The sequence below is a fragment of the Pholcus phalangioides genome, unplaced genomic scaffold, assembly GCF_987345545.1.
Source record: "Pholcus phalangioides strain wild (caught in Gottingen) unplaced genomic scaffold, Ppha-v1.0 ptg000015l_1, whole genome shotgun sequence".
NCBI lineage: Eukaryota > Metazoa > Arthropoda > Arachnida > Araneae > Pholcidae > Pholcus > Pholcus phalangioides.
The window spans coordinates 17,222,272-17,247,436 of record NW_028301608.1 but is presented as its reverse complement, the minus strand read 5'-3'; the positions used below and the strand labels follow the sequence as shown (position 1 = coordinate 17,247,436).

Here is a 25,165-nt window from a genome sequence, read left to right as displayed (position 1 = left end):
TCTCCTCGTTACTTATCGGTATACATCTTTGCGTAATTTTGTTAAAACCATGTGCTCCCCTAATTGTTTTGAGCAGTGTAGATTAACTCAGAAGCAACTTGCCTGATAGACTTCAAGGGCTCCGAAGGAAAGCCTGGTGAACAATTTCCATGAGGTCATCTGATAATCTCTGTTGACCATCTCCAGCTATTTTCAGCAAACTTCCAGTTTTGAGGAAAGTTTTGTGTTACTTCTCTAACATTCTTATAGAATCAGGTGGATCACTTTTGCACACAATCCGATACATCTACAATTTTTAATTTCTCCTGCAGTGATGTCATTTTATATTTTTTGCCTGCAACAATGGCAGTGTATGTAATCACCCGTTCACAAAATCTGTTGCAAAACTCTCATAGTTTTTTTAATAACGCCATCCTATGTGAAATTGCTCATTTTTAATCGGTGTTCAAAATTAGGGACGTTTGATCTGGCCACCCTGTATTTTCCAGTCACCAGTGGATGAGCAATTATAGCTGTTTTGTTACTGTGTGTGAATAACATATTCTATTTCTCACATTCTTCAATATCTAAAGACAAAACAAGCATCCTGATACAATAATTCTGCTCAACACAATTTAAACATCTGAAATTCCATTTTTTGAACATACTTATTCTGAACCTTTTTTAACCTGAAGTTCATTATAAGCAAATACTGACCTGAAATGCAACAGAACATGAATAACTGCAGTATGGTCCAAACCCAAGAAAGAAGAGCTTGCTTAATAGCATTCAAGCCCACACGATTTTCCCTGACAGCTAAAGAAAAAAATCTACCATCTAATAATACCTTCTATGATTTCAATATGATGAAAGTTACAATTGATATCAGAGAGCAATTTTTTTTTCTTTTAAATAAATAATAAATTACTAAACATTTGATTAATTATAGAAATAAATGTGTATTGCAAAATCAAGACTAAAATTGAATCGCAGTAACAACACTTTGCATTGTATGAAATATCTTTAGAAGTCGTCAAAACACTATTTGTCAGTAATCACAGTTGTAGAGGCCCATCTACACCATTCACTCCTTATTTAATAAGAGATAAGTATCTTTCATGTACAGACCAAAAAGGGATCCTGCTGTGTCTTGGTAACATGTCATTCAGTTCACACATAATGCAGCTCACTCAAGGCAGGGCTCCCACTCGAAAAAATTATAAGAAGTAGGACAATGGGGGAAAGGCTGTAAGACTTTTTTTAATATTAAAAAAGTCTTCTTTTTAAAACTTAAAAATTATTTTAAAAAGTTTCTTTATAGCACTAATTTAGTGTCCTATAAGATTGACTCAAGCCAAAATAAAATGGCAGAAATGACTTGGTAAGAAAAACAATTTTTGACTAAAACAGTGTACTAGCAACCACAGATAAATGAGCAACCGCAGAGGGGAAATGGGGAAATTTGGGAAAGAAAAGCATTAAACTGCGGAAAAACCATTTTACCCGAATTTAACGTTGTTCTGCTCCAAATCTTCTAATTTTTTTGAATAACTCTGTGAATATTACACTTAGAAACAGTTTTTTTGGCATCTAGAGAGACTAGGCAACAACTTTATAACAGCAAGACCGCAGGAAGACTCAGGAAGACCACATAAAACTTTTTATTTTTTGACACTATTTTGACTCTCAACACTGGTACAGGACAATTTTTTAACACCTGTCGAGCATTATTTAAATGGTAAACATCCCTCTACAAAGGACGGTTGATGAGATAAAGGTCATGCTAGCACTCACAGGATACCCTGTATTCACAGTCAGAAACTAAACATTTTTTTGATCAGATCAGAAATATTTGATAAAAGATTTTTTTAAAAATAAAAATAGAGGATGGGTCGCAAAGTTGGCGAGGCATTGATTTTGGGTCACAGCTGAAAAAGGTTAAGAACCCCTGATCTAGACTTTAACTTCCTAAACAGTTAAGACTCGTATATACGAGTCCAAGGAGAACTACTTTCAAAACAGCTGACTCATATATGAGTTTGAAGATGACTACACCCATCTCAGCAAAGACTCATAAATGAGTTCGCCAGGAACCAGTTCCTTCCCCCCTTCTCTTTGTATGGCTATTGACAGGTACACAGTGTAGTCAAACGGTCCCTTCCTGTAACAATGTAGGCCTTTTCTCCCCGAACTTATCAATGCTTGAAAAGAAGAATAGCTTATTGAGAAAAGAAGGATTATTTGGTTTGAAAAGAACACAATAGTCACGTGGTAGTTGAAAAGAAGAAAGGGAAAGTTTTAACAGTAAATAAGAGATTGTTGATTTATTTGGCAAAAATATTTATTTTTCGTATCTGTGAATATATATTCAAACCTATGAAATTTAACCACTTTATTCCAAATCCAATAATTCATTCATCATCCACACAGAAAACAGCTTGTGCAACACAACTATATTTATAGTTATTAGTTCTTCCTCCAGTTATTACTAATTATATTTGTGCTAATTCACTTGTTGGTTACAACTTGGTTAGGGCAGTGATTCTCAACCGGTGCTCCGTGTGCATTTCCCAGGGCTCTGCAGAAACTGTCACCAAAGCATTAAAGCAGCTCATGAAGAAAAAAAAATCTCCAGCTTCGTTAACCTCTTGTGTTCCTCCTTGAGGCAGATTGGGAGGCATGTTCTGGTTTGTTGGCCAATTGTGTGTGTATGTGTATATGAAATTAAAGCATACATATCACTTATGTATGCCACATGCGATCGGCTGGGTGTTTAAAAAATTTGAGCCAGTTATTCAGTGACAATTTTGTAAGTTTGTATTTCAAAAGAAAATATACAAACTTACGCGTGAATCCCCATATTTTATACTAAAATAACTCCCTAATAAATACAAAAGGGATTTTTCCAAATAGAATAAGTATCTTTAAAATTGATTAAATATTTTTTGCTTATCAGTATTCATGTTTTAATATCGCACGTACATAACTTCAACAAAAGAGGAAGTTTTGACACCACATGTGCATCACTACAATCTTCAATTATTATCCAAGACTATTGGCTGCTACGGGGGCCATTCAAGTATTATGTCAGCATAGATGGGGAGGGGTGACTTTGCTGACTTTTGATGACAAGGGGAAGGGGGGTTTTGGATGATGCTTATGTCATCAACCACCCTTTATGAAATATTCTTGATGGCATCTTGCTCGGTGCGCCAAATACGAGAAAAATCTTTCGCTAGTTTGTGGGCACCTGAACTAACATTCTCCCTAATGATACCGGGGGGGGGGGGCACTTAAGTTGTCTAAAATTGTGCCACATTTCACTCAAGGGATCTCTAAATATACCACGGATCGTTCAAGTGTTCTGGAATTGTGTTGTGGGTGTTACTTAAAGGATCTTTGAATGTGCCACAGGCCTACTTCAGTGATCTGAAAATGTGCCACAGGTCACTTAAATGCTCTGGAATTGTGTCACGGGTCATTTAAGCGATCTGTACAGGTGCTGCTTAATTCATTTTTACAAGATTGCATTTGAGGGGGCAAGCCACATCACATAACCTTCGAGGCCACATTTGGTCTACAGGTCAAGAGTTATTGTAAACCCTTGACCCGGCATCCTTGGAAAATGATTCCATTTCTGTCTATTGAATCCACATAATTTTTGTAGATGGCACAAATGCATCGATGGAATCATTTTTCTTGCATATTTTGGTTTCTCTCCCCTTTATACAATTGATCCAAATCAATGTGCTAAATGAAATTAAGCGCAAATAACAGGCAACATTAGGGAATTGAGTTCTTACTTTTCAAATAGCATTAAAATTAACAGAAATTGACTATAATTACATATAAAGGTATTTTCTTTCGAAATTTTTTTTTTGTTTTTTACATTGAAAACTATTTTTCTTCGTGTGGGGGGAGGCACACAAGGCCCCCCCCCATGACCCCTCCCGCGTACGTTTCTGATCCCACCAATATGTGTTAGGATTCAAAGGAGCAGAGCTGATGACAAAATTTTGCTGACAGGGGGGAAGGGTTCAGTTTTGCTTAATTTTGCTAACAAGGGGGGGGGGGGGGGTCAAAAATGGCTAAAAATTTGCTTACATTATACTTGAATGGCCCCTAAGCTATTTCCCTGCATGATAAGACAAACAACTTTTCTTGTTACCATCAGAGGGTTTGTAAAACTTCCTTAAAAAAAGGAATTTCCCCACTATTCCCCCATTTACGACGTGTGACATCATTTCGAAAGGGCAAAAAACAGGCAAAAGACGTTTTGCCCCACAAGAAATTCTTTAGGGATTGTTAACAGAAGCGGAGAGTCTTTTTAAATGAAGTAGGGAATTTTTAGGGACAATTGGGGAGTTTTTATGGTTCTCGTAAAAATTTGGGAGATTTAAGAACTTTCGGGAGGTCGAGAGATGAAGCTAAAATTCAGGAAACTCCCGGAAAAATCGGGAGACTTGGCAGCTATGTGATGAGCATGTGATAGTTGAGCGACTTACATTTTTATGGGCTCCAGGGCAGCATGATGGAAAAGAGCCCTATGAACGCTGCAATTTCTTGTTCAAAGCTAATTTATCATTTTTGCATGCTGGTTTCTGACGTAATCATTCAAACCGTTTTCCCATCTCTTGTCATCAAAGGCGTCGGAATACGTCAACAAATGCATTGAGACATATGGGTGCTTGACTTGATCATAAAAATTTATCGATGCTGCAGCAATTCACATAGGTGGAAAGATGAAAATGTAAATTACAACAGTGCCCTAAATTTGGCCTTTCCAACTTGAATGCTTCATGAACTGCTCTCGTAAATTTCTAAGGTGTTCTAATTTTTTGAAAAAAAAGCGGGTATTTTTTATTTCATGGTATATTTCAACATTTTTATAAAAATTAAGATTCATCTTTATTTTTAGTGCATGTTTCAGCATCTTTAGAGCATATTTTGCCCCTTTTCTTCACATATGATCCGGGCTTTACCTATAACTTTCTTTCACGTTTTGAATTCCAGCGATTTTATTTACTTCGAGTATTTGTGTATTTGAGAGATGATGAATGCACCTAATTTATGTATTCCAAAAAATTCTTGTTTATATTCCATCACAAATGACTATATCTAATATGCGTATATCAATCTCACTAAACCTACATTCATTTTTGAAAATAATTCCATGATCATAAGATATCATGACAAAAGAAATGAATATCACAAAGAAGGCAAGTAAAGCAATGAGAAGCAGTTTTATACCCCAAAAAAGTTTTGATAAATTATTAAATGACATTCCTCGGTTGGGAAGTAGCTGTAGTTTTGCTTGAATAGATTTGTCAGTTGTTGTAATACCTTGCTTCAAGTAGTAGTAAATTCAAACAATACTAATTTAATCAACACACATTATTTACGAAAAAGCTTTGCAATTTTCAAAAGAAAAATTCACATTTTAGGTGAACTTGAAAATCGTGAGAGAGCATACTTCTCACTAAAATATTAAGGGGCATAGAATGCTTCTCAAGATTCAGAATATTTAAAATTTCCAACTTGAAAATATTGAGGCATTTAAAATACCAGATGGATGGATTAGTAATTTCTTCTTAGTATGTTCTGCCATTCCGTTACTAAGTTAATCATATCAATATTTCGAACGAAGCAAGTAAATTTTATTGTCTATTAAAGCTAATCTATAATATTTATTTGCCATAGAATGCCGAGCATCTATATATAAATACGGTACAATAATTCCGTTTAAAATTTTGAGTGTATCCTGCCTTTTTACATGTTTTTCATTTAGTTCAGAAAATAGAAAAACTTTGAAGAAAGGAGAAAGTACATTTCTGGGAAGAAAGGGTCAATCGCCAGCCTGTCACTTGGGTTCAGCCCCCTCTCGACGGGTTATCATACATGCTGATTACCCATTGTCACATATGAAAGGGGGGGTGGGGAAAGCATTCTAGAATCATGTGACCTCTGGTCTTTTTGAAGAGATTTTGGGAAAATCAGCAGCTTTTTGTTCAACCCTGAGCCGTTGATAGGGTTAAACATGTTACTCTTTTCCGATGAGTAACTCTCTTACATGCTTAAAAAACATTCAAACTAAAGAGCACAATTACTCACCAATAACTTGAACTTCAACAGATGAACTCTCATCACCAGCATGAGCAGTGTACAATCCAGCATCAGCAAGACTCACATTCTCAATCTCCAGTATGCTATAATCTTCTGATTGACTCACATTTGCACTACGTGCAAGCTTCTCCCCATCTTTTGTCCTGCATTAACCCATTTCAAAAAATAATAATAATTTATATTTTAAAAAAATTACTACTGATTAACATATAGATGTACAAACATTATAAACAGGGCTAGAGAAATCCTAGGTGGTAGGTCACCATGGCAAGCATAAAATCAATATTGGCGCTAAAATTTTCTAAATTTGGTTACTAAATTTGAGTTAATTTCTAAATTGGAGTCTAAGGGTGACAGCCACTGTGGTTGTCGAGTGGTGGACTTCATCGCGAGGATCCGGGTTCAAACCTCACCGTCGCTGCAGAGGTGGTCCACTGAAGTTGGTTTTCTGCAGTTCCCAACTTCGAGGGTCAAATGCGAGCTGATCTCCCAGTTAAAAAGTCTTGCTGCAGAGAGTAACAGTCCTACAACGGCTAAACATGTTGGATTATTAATTTATATTCTTATTCTAGAAAAAATTGTCTATATTTTAAACATTTAGCAGACAAAAAATTCTGATCTTTGAGTAATTTTTTTCACAAGGAACATAAGGTATTTGAAACAAATTCACATTGTTGGAAGAATAGAACTAGACTACAATAGAAAGTGAAAAAAAAGTTTAAAAAATAATAGATTTCCTTGTTAGAAACTAAATGGCTATTTTTCCAACTAAAAAGACAAGTAAAGTCAGAACTCAAATGACATCGGCTGTGCAGGCGGAATAGAGAAAAGTTCCACTTGATGTAGTCCGTGGATCAAGGTGTGGGGTATCTGGGACTTGTAACTTCGTATAGTCCGTCCATATAGGCAAACCTTTACCTCTTACTACAATAACAAAAATCTCTTCATGAATCATAGTTCCTTTTGAAATATGTCTGAACAGTTTTTGATAGGTAGTGGATGTGATGTGGCCTGCAGAAAAGACTTCTTATAAGTAAAGATTTTAAAGCACGCAAATGTGGAATAATGTTGAATAGCATAGTAAAATCTACCACACATACCACTGCACAACAGGTTTCGGTATTCCGAAAACTCCAACTTTCAAAACCAGTTTTTCACCAATGTGTTTTGACAGAGGCATCATCAAATCTAAGTGTGGTTTTGTTTCAATGTTCTTAGCTGAAAAAGGCCCAAAAATAATAATAACCTGGAAACAGAGTCACAACAGAAACAACAAATTCATAAGTACAGTAAAACTTTGTTTAACTGTCAGTTTCTGTTGTACGTCATCTAAAAAAAAAAAAAAACGTGAGTATCAACAAACAAACCTCTTTAGAACTGTCCACAGATTACTTTTTACACCTATACTTTACCGGCACCACAGTGGAGGTCAGCTGTGGTTCCCAACTTCGAGGAGCAAATACGAGCCTATCTCCCCTGTTAAAAAGTCTTGCTGTAGACCCACAACAGTGCAAATATTCAGTCACCATACTTTACTCACGTTTTTAAATATAGATTGCAGCACAAAACATTCACACGAATTTTTAAATTTTATTTCTTAAAATTTCTAAAATCTGTCTCAGAGATTTTAGAGATGCATCTGGAAAGCCATTCTTATGCAGAAATAAAATTGATCTGGCTCAAGTGACAGTTACTGATTGGGAGGGGCAGTTGTAAGATGTTTACCACCATGAAGGCAACTGCCAGATCAACTGGGTTCAATCCCGGGAAACTGCTAAAAAGTTCCTTCCTTATTGAACGCGAGGCATCAGATGGCCTAGTAGATTCCTCTAATATGAGGATGGAAGTGTATAGCATGACCTTCTCTGGTTTATAATGCTCACTACATGCTAGCAAATCTATAAATGTGTCTCATTTAAATCAATATCAATTTAAAAAACCGATTTATCTTGTGACTCAAATACCCATCCTCAATATTTCTTCATTCGAGAATTGAGTGGATTTGGCATGGTCAGGGCCGTACCATGTCTTTTCGGGGCAGACTTTTTCTTATGCCTCTCCTTGAAAGGATTATTACTCTGCAAAATAAGTGCACATTTTTTTTGTGGATTGCCCTCCCCCCCCCCCACATTTGGGGCACTGCCCCAGTTTATGGGCCTGGGCATGGTGCTTGACTCACAAAAACATTCAATGTTACTGTAGCAACAATGAGAAACCACCCCTTGTGACATAAGTTTCATGTGGCATATTAAAATCTACATATATCTGATTCTGTGACTTTTAAGGCATGAAAAACTAATTTTTTCCCTCTGTGAATTCTCATCTTAAATAAAATTGTAAACAAAATCAATCAGCTATTTATAATTCTATAAGAATATAATCTGAGCTTTAACTTTAGTGCTGCACTGTACACACAGTAAAGTCCCAATAACTTTGCATTAATTGGTCAAAGTACCATTATATCATATGAATGGCCACATTTTTCACTATACAAATTTGCACTATTTTGTCTGCATAAATATTCATCCTATATTTGCAGACAAAAAAAATTCAAATTTAAATAAGTACTTAATATTTTATTTCCCTCCCCCCCATAATTTTAATGAACACCACTATCTAATCCAAATGCAATTCAAATCAAAGACCATGTGATATATACGCATGTTTGTGTACTAGTATCAATTCACAAGTTTTCTTACCGGGAGCAGTACAAAAAGTTATGCTGTTCATTGCGCTGGCTCCAATGTCATTATAGGCTTCTAATCCAACTTGATAGGAAGTGCCAGGTCGCAAGTTTCTCAAAGTGTAGCAGGGATTATCAGATGGCACTACGATGGCTGATAAAACTGAATCAGGCGAATCACACTGAAACACAAAAACAAAATAATGATAAATTATTATTTACCAACTTCTGATGAAAATGATTCAAAACATGCAAAAAAAACCAAACATTGGTGCATGGGACATATTGCTCTCAGCAAAATTAGGTCTAATAAAAAAAAAACATAGGGAGCATTGCTTATAAATAAAATTTGGTAAAAAACATGTTCCACTAGTTTAGAACTGTTTCAATGCATCTGTGATGGTGGTTGTTTTTCACAGCACCAATTATGTTGTGGTGTAAAATTGTTAAGTTGAGTACTATTTATGTTGACAGTACTCGAAGAAAGAAAACTTTTGGCCTGGTGATCATATTAGTGGGGTACCATTTTTGAGTTGTTACCGTGTCCGCAATAACCCTTTGTGTATCAGTGAGTAATTCTCCTGAATAAATATGTACTACAGCATTTTAACCGAAACAATTAAGTCACAAAGAAAAAATAATATGTCAACACACAGAGGTCTAAATGCACCTTAGGTTCTTTAATTCTTAATTCATATAACCAAAAACAAAATACCAAAAAGAAAAAAACGATGCTGAAATACCTTACTTTACTTATCGAAAAATTATTTGATTACAAAAGACAAGAAACTAAATATTACTGCAGTTTGGCTTTTCCTGACCACTCAACAAAATTTGTAAGAGAAAATTTACTCACTATCTCCCATATTAAGGTCACTATTTCGATGAACAGTTCCCTTTAACTTGAACACTCAGTACGGACAGTTCGTTTTCTCATAAGTCATCCTTTGACTGGCGAATCTGCTTGGCGAATTGAACGATTAATGTCCTCTGTATCTGCTGAAGCAACGGTCCGTGCACATACTTTACGATGTCGGAGCATCAAAGTTCTCCATCTGTACTACCACTCGGGGTAGTGTGGACATGGACGAAGTAGCATCCTTAGACTGGACTGCAAGAGACAGCTGCTGGGCTTCATCTTTCTGGCATGACAGTAAACCTTCCTTCCTGGATCAGTTGGGAGCAACTGATATGACGAGACGATGCTTCATACTGTTTTTCTTTTTATCTTACATCTTCAAGTAAAATATTACGACTTTTGGCAGTTCAGAACTAAATGGGGTTTGAGTGACTTGACTTGGGATTTGAGTTTCAGGGGCTCTTCAAGTTACGTGGGGGGGGGATTCTTCAACGGCGGGACCACGCTTTCTCGTGCAACTGGTCCCGATGAACTGCACACCTTCAAAGTTTTTCAGTGATAATATGTAAATTGAGTGATGGGCGGGGCTTGAGAAAGCGCACCCTCTAATTCGTCGCGCAAACTGCGTCATCCAAAATTCTACCCAATTGTATCCCGAGGCGCGAACACAAACATGAAACCAAAAGAAAAACATCTTCTCTCAATACGGGGTCGATTTAAGAAAATGAACGGCTTTCAGCAAAGTTTATAATTACAACAATAATTTTCAGTATAAGATTTCCGGATTAAATGCAGAAATATTCATCAAAATCAAAAAACATTAACATCATTGTGTGGAGAAAAAAATTAGCTTTCCAACGATATGCGACATCATATATAAATATTCTTGTTTTGCGACATGCCGAAAAATTTAAATCCAAACAAAGGAAATTCTTAAAAAAATTCAAATTCAACACTTTCTCGATGACAGAGAATAATTTCAAGTATATATATAACATTATAGTTTCTCTCCCTCAAGATATTTTACAACACAAGCCTTTTTTTTTTTTTTAAAAGCATCGGAAACAGTGGAGAGAAAAAGGGGGAAAAAAAATATATTTTTAAAATTGAAATACTCACACGGTCTCAAAATTAAACTCTTGATTAACAAAAATGTTTGTTTCCCTTATTAAAAAAAAAACCATCGACTCAGAATATGCAAAATGCGAAAAATCGGCTTTTCAAGTATAAAAAAAAATATACAACAGATTACCAACAGTGAGAGAGAAAGGGAAAAAAAGAAAAGGAATCTTATCTTCCTTTTACATGTACGGGAAGCGTTCGTGTGGGAACAAGAAAACTGACTCATCAAGATGGCGATAATATCTTTGATTATCAGTGGATCATTAGGTGTGTCTCTCTCACAAAAGAAAGTATATATATTATTCAAAAGAACACACATTTTCTCGTTCAATTTAACTCGGAATTTCTCAAAATTTTACAGGAAGAATCAGAAAAATTCAAGGAATTTGTTGTTGAGCTCAAATGATTGAGATGTCAAAGCAAAGCATTTAATATTTAGGATTTTCCGACAAACACATACAGTGTGATACATAAAGAGTGTGTGTCCACTCTACACAAACGATCTGTGGTTCAGATCTCGGGCATTTTATGAATATCAGACGGAATGATAACACAAGGAAAAAAAAATAGACAACCACGAGATTCATCTCAGCCTTCCACAATAATATAAAGACAGAAGCTCAAATATTTTCCACGCTACAAACACAATTATATTTACATTTAGCAAATTTCACTTATTTGACATGACAATTCTGGGTTGAAATATGTCAGGCTTCTTTGTCAAAGGGGGGGAAAGTGTCCTCGTGACATCACCGACGGTTTCGGAAAAAAAATTTTACCGCAGGGAAAATTTTTAGAGAAAACACTGTACAAAAACAACAGATGTCAGGAATTTCTCAATGATATTGTTCAACATATGATGAAAAGAAAGAAAATGATTGAGTGATTTAGCTGCCTGGCTGTTCATAGTGTTTCAAAAGAAAGAACAATCGCAAACGTTACCATGACTCATTTGACATTTGGGGACAAGGAATTGAAGACATTGTCCACACAGACGAACAAAATACAAAGTGTGTCACCTGAGTTATTCCAAGGTGTTACCTCTATACTGCTTCTCATACCATCGAAATATGACTTCGATTCAACGAATTTGTCCATGCTTCGGACTCTACACACGCATCATGAAAACGAAACCAACACACCATGAAAATGAAACTAACGTAAAAGAAAGGACAACATCAATGAAAACGAAACTACTACTTCTCAACGTACAAATACTTAAATCATCAATACACAACAGTGATCTGGTGTTTCACAGATACAACAAAAGGGATCTGGTGTTTCACAGATACAACAAAAGGGATCTGGTGTTTCACAGATACAACAAAAAGGATCTGGTGTTTCACAGATACAACAAATGGACAAAACTTTAAATCTACAAACCGACTTCTTCTGAGATTCTTTTGATTGTCCTCAATCATACTCGACATACTTGCTTATGTTTACGTGTCATCACAAAATTCTCTTTTTTCCTGGAATACTCAAGCAACAACACATATGATTAATATTCGATTGCTGACATTATAAACAAATGATATTTGTTATACAAACTAAATAAACATGTTTTTCAATGTTACATTGTGACAAATTATACATTTGTGAGTCAATTTCCCCTTCGATTTTGTCTCAGTGGTCAGGCAAATGCAAATTGTTACATTGACAATTTTATGATATGATATACACAGAATGAAGAAAATTTTTTTTTTCAATGTCAGTCTTTAGGGGATGCTGTGACTCGGTGAACTGGTTGGAATTGATTATGGTTACCATGGTCGCAGCATCAGCTTATGATACAACAGAGCAAATTAGAGTTGTGACAAACATTTCATTCTTATACAACACTTCAATGATTTGTATTCTCATTACGACATTTGTCATGTCTAGACATGCCGTTTCATGATATACAAACGATCAATGAATGTTCATGTTACATGAAAGTTTGTACTAGAGAGTGAGAGTTCAGATTGACCACATGTCCATTTGACAGAACAAGGGAAAAAAAATTTTACTTCGTCTATCCTTATGAAGGATTTGACTCGAATTTTTTTTTTTTTTCATTTTATACACAGACTTTATGGTCTTTTCCATTTTGAAAAGGTATAATCGGGCAACATTATCCTCCAAAGAGAGACAGCACTTACATTGCTTTTTGTGTACGAAAGAAAAAGAATACTGAGCGAATATTCATGAGATCAACCCTGAGCATACATTGGAAAATTCTGTTTTTCGATTATACACACACACAAAAGAGAAAAATTTGCATGGAATTCTTGCAATCACACATCATGCCTAGTGTGAACATGAAAACGACGGAGAACATAGAGGTGTTCACTCTTCTGGTAACAGATTTTTTTTTTTTTTTTTTGAGAAGCCACCTTCCCTGTACACTTCTGTAGTACAATGTTTTTTCTGTGGTGCATTCCACCCTGCCAATTGCAGTTGCATTGACAATGCAACGAAATAACTCACGAGCTGAGGGTTCAGCTGTGCTAGAAAATATGGGCAAATTGTTATATGCACCCATTAATATAGGCCACAGGGTTTGTGGATCCTGTGCTTGTGCCATAGTCACTGTGTGTGTGTGTCTGTTTACCAAAGGAAAAATAACTAGCAGTAGAACCAAAACAATTATTTGTGCATCAAATGAGAGGTCACCCCTAAAGAATTCGATCAACATAACCTGTACATATGTATATATACACCACTATGTACTTAAATTATATCCACTTTATACCAACATGAAATTTTTCAATCGTAGGCACACCAAATATTCACATATTTCATAGCTAACATGCAAAATAAAATTTCTGTGTGTGTGACATTTAATTAGTATTTTACTTGACAAGAGAGCAGAATATTTTATATTTTCATGCAACACAAATGCATTTCTTAGAATAGCTTCAGGAGAAAAGATAATTACTCAGATTCGAGTTTGTCACGGCACCAATGTGACAATTACGTCACAAAGAAAAAGGAATATGTCAACACACAGAGGTCTAAATGCACCTTAGGTTCTTTAATTCTTAATTCATATAACCAAAAACAAAATACCAAAAAGAAAAAAACGATGCTGAAATACCTTACTTTACTTATCGAAAAATTATTTGATTACAAAAGACAAGAAACTAAATATTACTGCAGTTTGGCTTTTCCTGACCACTCAACAAAATTTGTAAGAGAAAATTTACTCACTATCTCCCATATTAAGGTCACTATTTCGATGAACAGTTCCCTTTAACTTGAACACTCAGTACGGACAGTTCGTTTTCTCATAAGTCATCCTTTGACTGGCGAATCTGCTTGGCGAATTGAACGATTAATGTCCTCTGTATCTGCTGAAGCAACGGTCCGTGCACATACTTTACGATGTCGGAGCATCAAAGTTCTCCATCTGTACTACCACTCGGGGTAGTGTGGACATGGACGAAGTAGCATCCTTAGACTGGACTGCAAGAGACAGCTGCTGGGCTTCATCTTTCTGGCATGACAGTAAACCTTCCTTCCTGGATCAGTTGGGAGCAACTGATATGACGAGACGATGCTTCATACTGTTTTTCTTTTTATCTTACATCTTCAAGTAAAATATTACGACTTTTGGCAGTTCAGAACTAAATGGGGTTTGAGTGACTTGACTTGGGATTTGAGTTTCAGGGGCTCTTCAAGTTACGTGGGGGGGGGGATTCTTCAACGGCGGGACCACGCTTTCTCGTGCAACTGGTCCCGATGAACTGCACACCTTCAAAGTTTTTCAGTGATAATATGTAAATTGAGTGATGGGCGGGGCTTGAGAAAGCGCACCCTCTAATTCGTCGCGCAAACTGCGTCATCCAAAATTCTACCCAATTGTATCCCGAGGCGCGAACACAAACATGAAACCAAAAGAAAAACATCTTCTCTCAATACGGGGTCGATTTAAGAAAATGAACGGCTTTCAGCAAAGTTTATAATTACAACAATAATTTTCAGTATAAGATTTCCGGATTAAATGCAGAAATATTCATCAAAATCAAAAAACATTAACATCATTGTGTGGAGAAAAAAATTAGCTTTCCAACGATATGCGACATCATATATAAATATTCTTGTTTTGCGACATGCCGAAAAATTTAAATCCAAACAAAGGAAATTCTTAAAAAAATTCAAATTCAACACTTTCTCGATGACAGAGAATAATTTCAAGTATATATATAACATTATAGTTTCTCTCCCTCAAGATATTTTACAACACAAGCCTTTTTTTTTTTTTTAAAAGCATCGGAAACAGTGGAGAGAAAAAGGGGGAAAAAAAATATATTTTTAAAATTGAAATACTCACACGGTCTCAAAATTAAACTCTTGATTAACAAAAATGTTTGTTTCCCTTATTAAAAAAAAAACCATCGACTCAGAATATGCAAAAGGCGAAAAATCGGCTTTTCAAGTATAAAAAAAAATATACAACAGATTACCAACAGTGAGAGAGAAAGGGAAAAAAAGAAAAGGAATCTTATCTTCCTTTTACATGTACGGGAAGCGTTCGTGTGGGAACAAGAAAACTGACTCATCAAGATGGCGATAATATCTTTGATTATCAGTGGATCATTAGGTGTGTCTCTCTCACAAAAGAAAGTATATATATTATTCAAAAGAACACACATTTTCTCGTTCAATTTAACTCGGAATTTCTCAAAATTTTACAGGAAGAATCAGAAAAATTCAAGGAATTTGTTGTTGAGCTCAAATGATTGAGATGTCAAAGCAAAGCATTTAATATTTAGGATTTTCCGACAAACACATACAGTGTGATACATAAAGAGTGTGTGTCCACTCTACACAAACGATCTGTGGTTCAGATCTCGGGCATTTTATGAATATCAGACGGAATGATAACACAAGGAAAAAAAAATAGACAACCACGAGATTCATCTCAGCCTTCCACAATAATATAAAGACAGAAGCTCAAATATTTTCCACGCTACAAACACAATTATATTTACATTTAGCAAATTTCACTTATTTGACATGACAATTCTGGGTTGAAATATGTCAGGCTTCTTTGTCAAAGGGGGGGAAAGTGTCCTCGTGACACATCTACTTGAGGACCCTTTCTGAAATAAATTGAAGTTGTTGCATTTAAAAGCTTCAACAGAACATTGGTCTATTTTAATTTGCATTATTCTGAGGTTGGTTTTCTGTTGATTTTTCTTCAAGACAAGAATGTCAGCTAGACTCCCATTTGAAAGTCACTTCATAGAGGATACTTACATAACAAAAAAATTCTGCATCTACTAATTTTGACTCTCAATATATGGAAGACAAACAACCATCATATAAAAGTTAATCATTTTTGAAAAGCAAATGAGGAATTTCTTGTCCTTTAGAAAAACATTACAATGCCAAATAGGGTGATATTGACTATCCATTGCTTTTAAAAAAATGAATGGACAGATTTAATGAATTGACTCGGGAATGGTGTCACTCTTTGCTACCCATACAAAGGTTTCAACCGCTGGCTGATACGAAGATGAATTTAGAAAAAAGAAAATTCAATAATGATCAATTGAATGAGCTTTGGCCCGAGTTAGGTCCGGCTGTCCATGAACAGTCCCGTTCAGCGCACACAAGCTCTACTCAAAGATTGAGATATTCTTTGACTTTGTAATCTAGTGAGAGGACGTGGGTTTGATTTCCTGCAAGGGTAGTCAAATTTTCTCTTTCCTAGATTGATCTATGCATCAGCCAGCTGTTGAGAAACTTTCAAATTTGACACCCACTGTTTGGTGAATTTCGTCAAAATGCTGATTCACTTTAAGCATGTGATGTGTGGGGGGGGGGGGGCACAAACAAAGGACCAGTAAATTCTTTGGGAATAATTTTTTCCCCAAAAAATAGGGGCAATCCAACCGTGATTTTTCTATCGCGGTTGAAATTTGGGAGATACAAGAATTTTTCGGAATCGGAAGTCTGAGATGGAGTACAAATTCAGGAGTCCCCCAGAAAATCCAAAAGAGTTGAAAGAGATGCATTCATTTAATAATCTATTTAGAAAAGAAAAAATATCGTAAAAAACTTAACCTGTGCACATGAAATCTTGTAGAACTTAATAGGAGATCCATTTGGCAATGCCTCTCCCCAACATACTACAAATCGATCTTGCTGGGGGCATTCTGAGAACTTGAACATACATTGTCCAGGAACACTTGCAACAGGAATATTTATCATCAGTTCATCAGACTTGCATTCATCTTGAGAATCAGATTTTGCAATAACTGCCAATTTGTATGAGTAGCCAGGCACCAGATCGTCAATAACATATGTAGACCCTGTAATGCATTTATATTGCACACAAAAGAATAAGGGAATGAAAAGAGGAAAAATAAATCAAATCATTGCAAAACCAATAACAAGGAATAAAAACACAAATACCTTTGCAAAATTCTCGATACATCTGTGGATCTTTCATACCCTGAGGTGAGGTGCCATAATAAGTAACACAAAACTGTGACCATTTAACCTCATCTAATGGGACAATATTCAGCTTGATTTTTGTAGGTGTAACTTCTACCACACTTACATCCAAGTGGCGAACCAGTGGAATATCTAATGTAAGAAAAAATTCATACAAACAGATGCAAATTAAATGAAATAATGAAATTATGGAAAAATTGATTATATAACAAAAATGGGTGGATTTCTATAATACGAGTATAATTGTTTGTCACCATGTTGGCCACATTTCATCACGGATTAAATTAGCAGGTTATATGAAATATAAATCAGAACCTAACATTAAAAAAAGAACTAATATATTATTATAAGTGTGTTTCAATAGTTACAGACGTCTTTATGAATGTCAATCAACATTTCAAAATTTCCTAATCCTATTTAGTACATGCTGAATATGGTATTCCGACTCAATATCGACTGATGGTTGGTCTAAAGACGTGTTCAACTTATGGGCCAAAACAGTTTTTATATTCAGTGAATGGTATCCACGAAGTAGATTCATATAAATGTGGATTACTTTAGAGCAGGGGTTGTCAACCTTTATCAAAGCTGTGCCACAATCAAGCTTATTTTTCATATACGTGACACTCTACAAACACGCAGACTTTACATCCAGATTTTGTGAAAACACGAGCGTTCTGAAAGCGAGTATTTAATTTTCCACCTCAATATTCAGAATGGGTAAGGCATGCAAACAAACTATCGAGAAAAATGGCTTCTTCAAATCTTCATTTTATGAATTCGAAATAAAGCATCAAGTCACCATTTTGTGAAATAACTCATCCTTTGTGACAAGAATTAGCACTATTCACTCAATCACTCGGTGGCTCATAGATTGAGTGCAAGCACCAACTCATTTTAACCATAAAATTATTGCGCATCACAATTATTTAATACTTTAAATTGTATATATATTTTTATTCTCAAATTAATTGTTTTATTAGAAAATTATATATGGCACATTTTGGGAAGAAATTTTGTAATTATTAGAAAAATATTGTTTTTAAAACTTTAAAAAATCTGTTTTAAAAATCAGTGTCTAAATGATTTGCTTTGTATGGAACTCAATGGGAGTTGGCTCACATTAAATTGCGTATAAGCAGAATTGGGAGTTTGGGTGTCAGGATATTTAGAGACATTTTCCATGTTTTCTCATGCCGTGCAAAACTAAAAAATTCAATTTTTTGCGCTGTTGCCATCTTGAACCAGACTGTCAATATACACTATAATCAAACAATAATTAGACCACATTTTTTTTCTTTTTTTGCAGTTTATTCTCAAGTCTTTTCTGCCACCAAATAAGGAAAGGGGAGAACTAATAGAATGATATGTAGCTTCCAAAGTGTTGTAAACTATCATTTGTATTTAGAGTTTTATTTGGCCCAAAACAGGTAGGGTGGGAGGGGAGAATTACTAAAGGCTGATAATTCTGCAAAAAAAGGTCGACAACAATCTATACATATAAAATTGATTTTCTGTGTGTCGTCTGTGTGTATGTTCTCTATACAAATCTACAATTTTAGATCTATCGTCGCCAAATTTTACATGTACACCAAACTGGCCCAGACTTGAACAAAAGACTACTTTAAAAGTTAGTCCAAGCAGGACAAATACCTCAAATAGGCAAAAAGCTGCGGAGCAACAATGGTTCCTAGGCCTCACCAATCACTTTCAGAATGTTTATTTTAGATACCTTGGTTCCCTAGCAATGTGTTTAAGATATGTATATGCCTTTACAATGGTTTGTCACTTCTTTAATGCTGCCAGTATATGTATAATAGTTTATTCCTTTATAATGGTTTGCCATTTTTTCAATCCTCCCAGTAATGAGGTTTTTTGAATAGACATCAGAATCATCATCAGCATCACTTTGAGGGTCAGGCAAAGGATGATCCCCATAGAAATCAGTGTTAAAATTGCTGATTTTACTGTAGAAATGCAGAAATTTAATGGGGTTTTCCACCATATCAATAATTTTAAAAATTCTATTGAATTCTCGACTTTTTAAATATTGAGTTTGCTTAGAGATACGAAGCCCAGAAAACAAAAATATGAAGTAATTAGCACCGGACCTACTTTTGAGTTGGATATCCATGCAATAACATTGATTCCAACCATTTATTTACATCTTCTCAAGCATGAAAATTAATGTCTCCATATTGTCTTTTAATATTCAACTGCATAAATTCATATAGTTTAGGATGTTTTAAAATTAATTATGGGTCCGTAAAAAGTACATCGAAAAAATTCTGCTGCTTTAATTAACATTTTTTGAAGCAGAAACAGGCAGATGAATAACTTGAAGTTCAAGGGTAGGGGAAATAGAAATACCTAGCACCCCTTAAAGGGAAAAAAATATTCATTTCTACGTTTCTTCAAAGTCTCACAACTATATTGGTTAACTTAGACAAGGTTTGTATATCACTCAAAGAAAGAGGGAGATACAGATCCAAAAAGCCTCACTGAAGAAAACCCAGGCAACGCCGGGTATTATATAGCTAGTTTTAAATAAAAAAGAAGCAACTAAAAATGTGAGAAAACCTTTATATACAGGGCAGATAAAAAGAATAAAAAGATTAATGTCCAGAACTTTGTGATAGAAAACTTACCTTCAGCATCTGCCACTTTTAAAACTGGAAGGGGAAAAAATTATATTATTTTAAAGTTTTTCAGAAAAATTATAAATTTTATTCACAAAATAAATATATCATGTGGTCTAAACTTTCAAGTAAAATGATTACTTTTGTTTGAAACATAATAATCATGAGATGAAAAATATGAATATGAAACAAAATCAAGCTCTATTTCTAAAAAAATTCTGCATCTCTATTTATTTTATAACGAATCATGTTTTACTTCAAGCTTTTATGGATACATTATATAGGTAAGCTATTAAAATGCCTAGTTTGCATACCTTCTTTGTTTGCTTCCACAGGAGCTGTGGAAAAAGAAAAAGATCAACATGGGTGTTAATTCCAGATCATTATCAACCAACCAACCAATGGTATTCCATCAGATATCATATTATTGTAATAATTTTATGACAATCTTCATACAGAATAGCTCAAGCTGTACTTGCAAGATGGTGTTTCAACATAAGGCATTTAGAGATCAGCTACAAGCTTTTCAAGTTCATAAGCTTAAATAGTGTTTAACAGAAATCAACCTGATCATTAATTATGTGAATATATTGAAGTTGAAATTGGAAACATCTAATTCTTATGCACCACAATTAATTTTCATGATTGAACAACTCCCACTCTTTATGATATTGAGACAAGGCTCGACAAATCAATTACCATATTTTCAAGTGTATAAGGAATCCCCCCCCCCCCATTTTTTTGGGGCTTTGAAAATTTTAAAAAAAAATTGATGATTAAAGTATTCCAAATATTGGAAAATGCAAAATTTAAATATAATCAATCACCTTCTGGCATTGTCTGAGCTCTGTGTTCACCTACAAAAACAAAGAAATGAACAAAAATTGAGAACATTTTTCTATGACACGTTAATCATAAGAAAAAATGTTTGCATAAAATTTTGTTACCTTCCGATATTGGCTCAGCTTTGCCCAGTCCTGTGAAAATAATCAAATGGAAAATTTCAAATTCATAGCATTTGTTTGACATCTCTCAGTATCATCAAAATATTTATTGGCAAAAGTTCTACCATTTTTATTTTGGACTAGTTATAATACCTGGCCCTTACCCGGGTTTTTCCCCATATACTGGCAGCATTTAAGAAGTGACAAACCATTGTAAAAGCATATGCATATCTGAAATGCATTGTAAAAGTCATTGTTGAGGTTCAGAAACTATATGTTGCCGTAACTAAACTATGTCACCCGACAGATTTTTGCCCATTTTGAGCATTTGTCCAACTCTGACAAATTTTAAAGTAGCCTATCGTTCAAGTTGGGTCCTGCTGTAGTCATCAATGCTTCACATTTATACAGATAAGATGCAGCACCATATATTAAACACTAACAAATTCCAATTTTTTTTGTAATAACCTACAGATATATGCAGGAAAATGTGATACTTTAAAATTTTCAAACTTGAAAAATGTCAAAATTTCACAAAAAAAAAAAAAACCTTTGGACTGTTTCTCTTTAACTGTGAAGATACCTACATAAAGAGCATCTACACAGAAGAGCATCTTTCCAAAAGCAGGAGTAATAGAAGGCAGGTATTTTCAAGAGTGGTGCCCCCCCTCCCTGCACATGAAATTGGCAAGTCTGAATGAACAAATGCTATGACTTTGCCACTGGACTTATGCTAGCTTCATTTCAGAGTCAGAAACACTTTTGAGTCAAAAAACAAAATTTTTTACAACATATTTTCCCACTGTCACGACGACTAACAAATTTTGTGATGATAACAGATGAGATGAGGTTGGGAGTTGATGTTCTGGGGTTTCATAACCAAGGATGAATCTGCATGTTAGAATAAATAAATAAATATATATATATATCAGGGCTCCCACTCAAAAAATGACAAAAAGTAGGAAAATGCAGGACTAAAAAGTAGGATGGGGGAAGGGTAACCCCCTTAGACAACATAATCATAGCATAATGGAAAAAAATTCCTAAAAAAAAATTTTTTTTGCAAAAAAAAAAAAAAAAAAATTTTAATCAACTTTTTTTCCCCTAGCACTATTTCAGTCAAGCCAAAACAAAATGACAAATGGCTTGGTTACAAAACCAATTTTTGGCCAAAACAGTGCACTAGCAACCACAGATAATTCTTTGCTGTCTCTCCTCATATATATTACATTCTTTTTTCGAGTCTTTCAAAGTGAAGAGCTTGTCAACTCTCTTCGACAAGGCACAGCAAATTTCGAAAACGTAAGTTTCTTAAGAATGACGCACATTCGAGGTTTCAAAAGCACAATGCAAAATGTGTAAATTACAAGATCCAATGTAAATAAGGCAAGGTGAACCAGATAGTTTTACTGTGTTGTTCATCATTTTTAAATTTTACTGTTTTGTTCACATTTTACTGTTCAATGCCGGTGTAATCATTTTAGACAAATGAAGCACTTCCAATTCTAGCTCTTTGCTGAGCATTGTAAATATTGTTCATGCCTTAAAAATACAGAAGACAACTGAATACTATTGGGTAGCATCAGAAAACACCAAACCTAGAATAGGCGTATGTATGCAACTGCTTTCAAATGAAAACTGTTGTTTCACCTATTTGCATCATAATTTTGAATGATGAAAGTTACTTGTCCAAGACCATGAAGTAATAAATACAAAATCATTTTTCCATCCAGACAGAAGTTTTTAATGACTATGATACTTGAACCCTCAAACTAAGCAAATGAAAAATTAATCAATCAAATGGTCCACATAAACCCCCCCCCCCCTCCAAATTACCTTAAAAATGATACAATTTCTGCTTTGGCAGAACCATTAATTGCATTCTCCAACATTTGTAACATTTGGCAATATATAAATAGTTTCCTGCTCAATTAAAATCAATTACACAAATTTTGTCGATAGGATTTGGTAAAAAAATAGGAAAAGTAGGACAAAAGGACATTTTACCAAAAAGTAGAAAAAGTTGGACGAGTGGGAGTCCTGATATATTCATATTATATACTACATACATTATATACATAAATTGGCTAGCCTCAAATTGGAAGGAAAACATCTAAATTCCTATTTATTACTCTATGCAGCCACCCCCCCCCCCCCAACTTACGAATAATGTATTTGGTGCTCTTGAATTGACCTTGCAATGTTTGACAAATGTCTCAACTGCACGCACACACCAGCCTTCTATTCTATTAATCACATAAATTTGATGCATGTTATGTATAAAACACTGGGGATGGTTACAGCAAGAACAGAAAGACATAAAATAACAAAGTAAACATCAAAGATTATGGCCATCCTAGGCCTAGTCATTAATGTAATTCAATGAACCTTTTTAGCCATCGTGTTGCCTCAACAAGTTAGCTCTCAGATGCTAGCAAATTGACACCCCCCCCCCCCCGGCTTTTGAAAATACACTAAAAATGGTATATATATATATATATATATATACATATATTGAGTACATGTGCTTTGCCCCCCCCCCCCCGGAAAAAGTTGAAATGAGGGCCCTGCAAATTGACTGAACAGAGTATGAAATGAGCACTTATGAATAAAAATTGCTCAAAAATGATTTAGAACAACAAATTGCAATTTCTTCACAGAGTGTTTAAGTTAAAAAAAATTTCCTAGAATCACATGATTCACAGCTTATCCCACTTTTATGATTTCAGTTGTCACAGTACAGTAACTAAAGCAAAAATAAAAAGAAATTCAAATATTTTATTTATTTCACAACCCCATAAGGAAGATTGTTACGTGTTAAGCAGAAGGACCAAATGAAACCTGATGGTGTTAAGATTCATATTGCAGGAGTTCTGGCATTAATTCATTCAGGTGCAATGTTAAAATACAGTACAAAGCTTCCATCTAGCGTTATTTACATTAAAGAGATTCATTTTGACGATTTTGCTTTTTTTTTCTTGTCAGGAACAGGGAAGAAAACAGTTTTGGAAAAAAAAACCTCTTCCACAAAAGCATGGGTTATTTTGGGAGCCCAACAATTTTTTTTTTTCCTTCAGGAATGAAGTACTCACCTCATATTGAAAATGAATTAGACTGACTACATTGTAAATGAAGAAATAGAACATTACTATAATACTGATATTTTTGTTAGTTTAATAAACAACTGAGCCACTTGACTTGAAGGTGAAATATTGAAAAAAAAAGCAACAAATTTCATAATTTTTGGTGTTGTTTGGGGTGTGCCTTGTCCAAAAAAAAAAAACAATTTAATGATTTTTTTGCATTTTCAACCTTCATTATCCTCTTTTTAGACCTTTCAGTGCTATTAGAACTTGATTATTTAAAATTTGATAAATAATATGATATGATTATACTAGAGGTCTGATATAATGAACACAGCTTACAGAACAATCTTGATATTAAGTGATTGTGACAGTGATAATGCTGAAGATACAGAAAATGTGTTTGAGTAAGCTACAAAATTTTTACTAAAATGTCAGTTTTTTGAAAATGGTTATTGAAGAGAGAAAGAAAAACTGACAAACTAAGGAAGGATTACTGCCATGTATCACACATGCTCCTTATACTCATTATTCTGGAGTATTCTAACAAAGGATGGACACAAAAATATTAATCTTATCTTAACACACCCCCCCCCCCCCCATAGTAATTTCCTATGTTCCAACATGTGATGATGACTGTCAATTTCAGTCTCTGTTCCATCATGGCCATCTTTCACTGCTAGGGCTCTTATTTAAATGGAACTCCACAATTCAAAAACACTTCCCAAGTGATGAAAAAAACCTTCTGCAAGATGAAAGGTATTTTGAGCAGTGAAAACTTTGAAAAGCTTCGTTTGGTCAGTTAAATTGTTTTGTCAATACAATTCATTAAAATTAATGGTCATCTTCAATTTCTTAATTGAGATATTGAATACTGCTTGTGATATATATATTGCTAATATCAGAGCAAAAAGATCTGAAAGACTAGTACAATACAGATAAAGAAAGCATGTTTCACAATTTACTTTGCAAAGCAAAATCTCGAAATTTGCTTGTATATTTATGAGTTTCATCATAACAGAATTTTACTGCATACGATTTCAAATACGGTGAAAGTCAGTTATACAGAGAAAAACTTCATATAATAATACTCAAGGGATCGGGACGACGCATTGTTACAAAGAAATTATAATTTAAGATTGAGTAATATATTAACACAATGAAAAGTGGATTGGGCTACAGAAAAATGTAAGAGGGTATCATTATATATAATTTTCCCTGTATAAAAAAAATGCCCAGGAAACCAGAGAAAATTATTGTTACAACAAGGTTTATCACTATGTGCT

The 25,165-nt window shown here is 34.6% G+C and overlaps 1 protein-coding gene across 9 annotated transcripts in view; it reads right to left on the bottom strand.

The window, feature by feature from the left end:
- The window catches only part of LOC149075581 (uncharacterized), an 87,378-nt gene that overhangs the window by 12,051 nt on the left and 50,162 nt on the right, over nucleotides 1-25,165 (bottom strand). For 3 of the 9 annotated variants that reach the window (XM_089243067.1, XM_089243070.1, XM_089243069.1), the window contains 10 exons: nucleotides 20,800-20,829; nucleotides 20,680-20,709; nucleotides 20,167-20,190; nucleotides 19,862-19,885; nucleotides 17,172-17,345; nucleotides 16,821-17,068; nucleotides 8,802-8,967; nucleotides 7,203-7,320; nucleotides 6,091-6,245; nucleotides 697-795 (listed from right to left, as the gene is read on the bottom strand). In XM_089243067.1, the coding sequence (XP_089099193.1) occupies nucleotides 697-795; nucleotides 6,091-6,245; nucleotides 7,203-7,320; nucleotides 8,802-8,967; nucleotides 16,821-17,068; nucleotides 17,172-17,345; nucleotides 19,862-19,885; nucleotides 20,167-20,190; nucleotides 20,680-20,709; nucleotides 20,800-20,829 (1,068 nt within the window). The remainder of the gene's footprint in view (nucleotides 1-696; nucleotides 796-6,090; nucleotides 6,246-7,202; nucleotides 7,321-8,801; nucleotides 8,968-16,820; nucleotides 17,069-17,171; nucleotides 17,346-19,861; nucleotides 19,886-20,166; nucleotides 20,191-20,679; nucleotides 20,710-20,799; nucleotides 20,830-25,165) is intronic. The other 6 variants (XM_089243071.1, XM_089243074.1, XM_089243073.1 and 3 more) reach the window with 3 other exon arrangements.